Source organism: Myxocyprinus asiaticus, chromosome 48, assembly GCF_019703515.2.
Source record: "Myxocyprinus asiaticus isolate MX2 ecotype Aquarium Trade chromosome 48, UBuf_Myxa_2, whole genome shotgun sequence".
NCBI lineage: Eukaryota > Metazoa > Chordata > Actinopteri > Cypriniformes > Catostomidae > Myxocyprinus > Myxocyprinus asiaticus.
Genome location: NC_059391.1, coordinates 20771730 through 20778210, shown reverse-complemented (window position 1 = coordinate 20778210; position 6481 = coordinate 20771730). Strand labels below are relative to the sequence as shown.

The 6481-nt window shown below is 37.2% G+C and overlaps 1 protein-coding gene across 6 annotated transcripts in view; it reads right to left on the bottom strand.

Moving 5' to 3' along the window:
- The window catches only part of LOC127437206 (septin-7-like), a 71752-nt gene that overhangs the window by 25189 nt on the left and 40082 nt on the right, over nt 1-6481 (bottom strand). For 3 of the 6 annotated variants that reach the window (XM_051691986.1, XM_051691985.1, XM_051691988.1), the window contains exons 9-12: nt 2756-2807; nt 1199-1324; nt 933-1068; nt 626-771 (exon numbers count right to left, since the gene is read on the bottom strand). In XM_051691986.1, coding sequence (XP_051547946.1) covers nt 626-771; nt 933-1068; nt 1199-1324; nt 2756-2807 — 460 coding nt within the window. The remainder of the gene's footprint in view (nt 1-625; nt 772-932; nt 1069-1198; nt 1325-2755; nt 2808-6481) is intronic. The other 3 variants (XR_007896548.1, XM_051691989.1, XM_051691990.1) reach the window with 2 other exon arrangements.

The following is a 6481-nucleotide window of genomic DNA, read 5'->3' as shown; positions in this document are numbered from 1 at the left end:
ATGTTGACCAGAACTTTGAAGCTCAAAAAAGCACATAAAGGCAGCATTAAAGTGGTTAAATCCATGTCTTTAGATGCAATATGATAGGTTTGGGTGAGAAACAGATCAATATTTAAGTCCTTTTTTACTATAAATCTCCACTTTCCAAAGCCTTCCTAAGCACTCTTCTCTCCCAAGAGTTGTTCTTTTGTTTTTGGCGATTCACATTCTTTGAACATATTGCCACCTACTGGGCAGGGAGGAGAGTTTATAGTTAAAAAAAAAAAAAAAAAAGGACTTGATTATTGATTTGTTTCTCACCCATACATACAACATCACTTCTGAAGATATGGATTTAACCACTGGAGTTGTATGGATAACTTTTATGCTGCCTTTATGTGCTTTTTGGAGCTTCAAAGTTTTGGACCCTGATGACTAGCACTAGAGCTAAGACAGTCTTCGTGTGAATCACCAAACCACAATGTATAGTTTGTGACATCCATTCAGTTTGAATCTGCTTCTATAAGAGTGCAGTTCCCTATTTATTAAAAAATAAATGTCTGAAGGACCGAATAATGTAGAGAGAGAAAGGCTCATCAAAAAAAGAGAGGAAACAGAACACTGAGGAACAGAGAGAGAGACTCACTTTGACGCATCCAGTTTCTGCTGCTCCAGGATGCGTTGCTGGGTCTCCCAGTTGGCTTTTTCCTCTTCAAACTGGCGTCTCTTCTCATCTAGCTCTTTATACTGGGCTTCTAGATTCTTCTTCATCTGTTCATGACGTCGCTCCAACTGCATCAAGGAAGAACAAGGACAAACTCAGTTTAGCATCATACAGTACTACAAAAATAGTGAGTGAATGAATGGCAATCAAAGGATAAGCAATACAATACTTAATTCAGATGCACTGCATCAAAGTGAACACACACACACACACACACACACACACACACCTCTGCTTCAGAGTCCTTCAGTTTTTGCTTCTTCTCTTTGACCTTCATTTCAAAGACCTGCTCCATCTCAGTCTCCATCTTCTTCATCTTCATCACATGCTCCCTCCTCTCCTCCTCCATCTGAGCCAGTGGACTCCTACAATAGTGACATCACAACAAATAACAGTCAGGAAACACATACATAACTCTGATGCAACCCACTGGAGGCACCATAATGCTAAGTTATTGACATTTAACTAAAAAAAAGAAAAGAAAAGCTTTTGTACTTTGTCAGCTGGCCCTTGTTCTTGGTGGCATCGACCCCGTTGCAGGTGACGGCTGCAAGTTTCTTGCTGCGGTAGTTTTCATAGTGAACGTTATTAGTCACGTCCTTCAGATCCTGCATGTGAGTCCTGGAACAGCAACAGATTGATGACACAGGGAAAGTTTCATTTAATGGCATTTCTTCAACACTGGGCAATTTCATGTCACAGGGGTTGATTTGGTAACATTTCACTATAAGGTTCCATTAATAGTTAATCCATTAAGTATCATGAACAAACAATTTACAGTATATATTTTTGACAGCATTTATGAATCTTTGTTAATAAAAACACAGTTCTTCATTGTTAGTTCATGTTAGTTCATAGTGCATTAACTGATGTTATCATATACAACTTTTTTGTATTTTAAAAATGTATTATTATATGTTGAAATTAACATTAACCAAGATTAATAAATGCTGTAAAAGTATTGTTCATAGTTAGTTTATGTTAACTAATGTTAACAAATGGAACCATATTGTAAAGTGTTACCGTTGATAGTTATTAGAACAAACAGATTTCAACTTTTTTATTTTTGTTATATAAAAGGTCACATTAAAACTTGACTAGTCTTGTAAATTTCTTACCAGGCCTTTAATTTTTATTTATTTTTTGATAATTTTGATGTATATATGTTTTTGTTTTAGCCTTGTCCCAGACATTCAATATTAATCTATGAAAATCCATTATACAAAATGCAAATTTTTACATGTTTAAAACTGCGATATTATACACAAGGGGTAAAAATCAACGTTTCAAGATTTATTGTGTGAAAATACTTTATACATTTTTTAAGAAGTACAACATGTCAAACAGTTGTGGCGTCATTTCTGCCACACCTTCTTTTTTTTTAGTTAGTGTACTTGCTAACCAAGTCGAGAAAGCTTCAGTGAAGAGCATGCTTTAGATAATAAGAAATATAAAACAAGTGATGTTTGAAGAAAATCAAGGTAAATACTGTAACACTTAACCAGAATATTTTTATTGGGTGTCATTTCCAAATCAAGCTGCTCTTTTGCCAAAATAATGTGAAATTATCATAAAATTGTGTATCCAGAATTAAAATTAGCCTTAGCAGACAAGAGTCAGCTATTTTATACACCAAATATGTAAAACATGATTTCCACTACAGAATTCAATTAAACAATACAGCATTTGAGATGTGGCAGAAATAACACTGTGGAGGGAAATTTCATGGCTTTCAAATGGCTTTGTAAATACGCTGCTGGACATTGTTAGCAGACAAATGAAAAAAATTAACGAGAGTGTGAATGTTTTAACGAGACTACTTTCTAGAAGTTAACAGTGCTAAAAGTGCCTGAAGTTGTAACAAGAAATGTAACAATGTTGTAACAATGTGAAGCATTCCTCTTCATTCTCTAATCTAATTAAAAATATCAGGATTTAAAAGACATGAGCAGTCAGAATTGCTGAAACAGGTTGCAATTTTTAAGGTAGAATGTTCCAGCAGTTTATCTAATTAATCTAGTAATCTAACAAATTATATGAGCTGTTTCTTACCTGATGAGCATATTCCTCAGGACTGTGAAGTCACAGTGTTCACCATTCTCCACTGAAACAGGAAAAGATAACAAAGCTTTTAGCCCATTACCAAAAACACCATCTGAATGACCTTATTTACTAAAATGTACTTTTTCAATTTTAATTTGTGAAATTTCAGTTAAATTTGTAACTTTTTTTTATTTTATTTTTTTTAATAAAAACATATATACTTATTAAATTATTTTTTTTTTTTTTTTATATTACAAATTGTATATCCATCTCAGGGATCATAACATGTAGTGCTGTCAAATTGTTAAGTGTAACAATCAAAACTGACTACGAAACTGTTATTTTTGTGCAGGTACACGGTTATGATTATGAAGTTACGACACTTAATATGGGACTGGAATTCTATCTTAAAAAACAAAATAAAAATTGTTTTTCTTCCCTTTTTCACCGCAATTTGGAATGCCCAATTCCCAAAGCGCTTTTAAGTCCTCGTGGTCACGTAGTGATTCGCCTCGGTCCGGGTGGCGGAGGACGAATCTCAGTTGCCTACGCGTCTGAGACCGTCAACCCGCGCATCTCATCATGTGGCTTGTTGAGCGTGTTGCCACGGAGACATAGCAACCACGCTCAACGTACCAAGCGCCCCACCGAGGACGAACCACATTATAGTGACCACGAGGAGGTTACACCATGTGACTACCCTCCCTAGCAACTGGGCCAATTTGGTTGCTTAGGAGACCTGGCTCGAGTCACTCAGCACGCCCTGGGATTCGAACTAGTGAACTCCAGGGTGGTAGCCAGCGTCTTTTACCACTGAGCTACCCAGGCCCCACAAAATACATTTTTAAAACACATAAAAACAACATAACACAATGACAAACTATACACTGAAAAGCAGACATTTAGGTTGTTGACAACACAATTAAACAGGCAACAATCAAATAAACATATGCTGAACAAATGAAAAACCAAGCACACAGATCAGTTGGCTGGCAGTTTAAATATATATTTTTTTAAATGACAAAATTAGATAAAATTGCAGATGAAAAAAGGTTAAACAGTCTGTCATGAAAATAAAAAGCAGGTTAGCAGTTCAAACCACTGTTATGTGATCATATGCGTGATCACATGATCATAAGCATGATCAAACAACTGTCAATCACACGGGATTCTGGAAAAGGACCAGAGACACTGCTTTCTTACAGATGGTTAAAGGATGGAAGTTTGTAGTCACTTATTATCCTGTAAGTCTAACCTGGACTGTTACAAAGTGAGCACCTTACCTATGTGCAGAACTCATGCTGATTGACCACCCCATGTGTCAATCATCTGCTACAAACACCTACCTGTGAGAGAGCAGTTGGAGGGGCGGGACTAAGAAGCCAAAAGTCTCTTCTGTCGGAACCCCCACAAAACCTGTGATTCATGGGCTACTAAATCTAAAAATGGTATGTTGGAGGAAGGGTTACATGACAGCCATGACAAGCAGAGAGAGACCAGCCAAATGGAGCTGGGAGGAGGGGCAGGGGGGCGAAGCCTTATTGCCAAAGGAATCATGGGATTGTAATTTTTCTAAGAATGTATTTTTTTTGAATGGGACAACATAAAACCCCTGATGCTGACAGGTATGGATGGTGCCTCCAACTGATGTCCCAGATACTGGGTCACTTTAGTTTGATGGTTAGAATAGTGTTGTTCAGAGGTTAGGATGGAAACATTAGCACTCAGTCAACCCTGCATCAGAGCTCCGAGGCAAATGCTTATGACTAACAATGTCAACTTCTGTAACCAAAAATGAATGAATGTAAAGAAAACAAATTTTAACCCTTGACTCAAGATACATTTAGTCCCCCTCAATGTATTTACATCCAAAATGGGGGTTGGACATAAGCAATGGGAGGCATGCATTTGTGGATGCAAGGTTTTGTTTAACATAAGGGTAGGGCTGGGCGATATTTTGAATTTTTATATATATATATGATGAGTTTATAGTGATATAAAATTAAGCAATGTCATGGATATTTTAAGCCGCTTTTAATTTTGCCAGTTATTTTTCCAAGACAGTGCAAGTTGGCTAGTTTTGCACCCTCTCCTTGTTTTATGACACCATTAGGAGATATTTTAACTGCATCTTTCCTTTTCAAACTGTTCATTTCAGTGTATCGGTTCAAAACGCGTCTTCGCTCATGTGTTCACGTAAATCTGTCTGCAATCTTTTCTACTTCTCCTTTAAATCTGTGATCTCTACATTAAGAAAATAATTTAAACTCAAATCAATGTTTCATACCCATTTCTTTCTTTATTTGGCAAGTAGTCTTGTAATAAGCTTGATAATGAGCAGGGAGACTTTTAATTAGGCAAAATAAAACCGACAGAATTCAACTGCAAACTGGAGGAGGAATTCAGCTTTTTCTAGAGATGTGATTTATTTCTTCTCATATAATAACATAATTTCAAAGCAAATCAATTTTCATGTCCAATTATTTATTTATTTGGTATGCAGCTGCATAATAAGTGGGATAGTGTCCAGTCAGCTGTTAATTATCATAAAATAAACCCCTTCAGGGTGATACCTGATCAAGGAAACAATGTTTACATAGTCCTGGTCACCCTGCCAGGGTATTTTTAAGACCTGCTGACTGTACCTTTTCATTTCCATATATATATTATACAAGAAATAATCATAATTTCCATATGTACAGGTGCATCTCAATAAATTAGAATGTCATGGAAAAGTTCATTTATTTCAGTAATTCAACTCAAATTGTGAAACTCGTGTATTAAATAAATTCAATGCACACAGACTGAAGTAGTTTAAGTCTTTGGTTTTTTTAATTGTGATGATTTTGGCTCACATTTAACAAAAACCCACCAATTCACTATCTCAAAAAATTAGAATATGGTGACATGCCAATCAGCTAATCAACTCAAAACACCTGCAAAGGTTTCCTGAGCCTTCAAAATGGTCTCTCAGTTTGGTTCACTAGGCTACACAATCATGGGGAAGACTGCTGATCTGACAGTTGTCCAGAAGATAATCATTGACACCCTTCACAAGGAGGGTAAGCCACAAACATTCATTGCCAAAGAAGCTGGCTGTTCACAGAGTGCTGTATCCAAGCATGTTAACAGAAAGTTGAGTGGAAGGAAAAGTGTGGAAGAAAGATGCACAACCAACCGAGAGAACCGCAGCCTTATGATTGTCAAGCAAAATCGATTCAAGAATTTGGGTGAACTTCACAAGGAATGGACTGAGGCTGGGGTCAAGGCATCAAGAGCCACCACACACAGACATGTCAAGGAATTTGGCTACAGTTGTCGTATTCCTCTTGTTAAGCCACTCCTGAACCACAGACAACGTCAGAGGCGTCTTACCTGGGCTAAGGAGAAGAAGAACTGGACTGTTGCCCAGTGGTCCAAAGTCCTCTTTTCAGATGAGAGCAAGTTTTGTATTTCATTTGGAAACCAAGGTCCTAGAGTCTGGAGGAAGGGTGGAGAAGCTCATAGCCCAAGTTGCTTGAAGTCCAGTGTTAAGTTTCCACAGTCTGTGATGATTTGGGGTGCAATGTCATCTGCTGGTGTTGGTCCATTGTGTTTTTTGAAAACCAAAGTCACTGCACCCGTTTACCAAGAAATTTTGGAGCACTTCATGCTTCCTTCTGCTGACCAGCTTTTTAAAGATGCTGATTTCATTTTCCAGCAGGATTTGGCACCTGCCCACACTGCCAAAAGCAC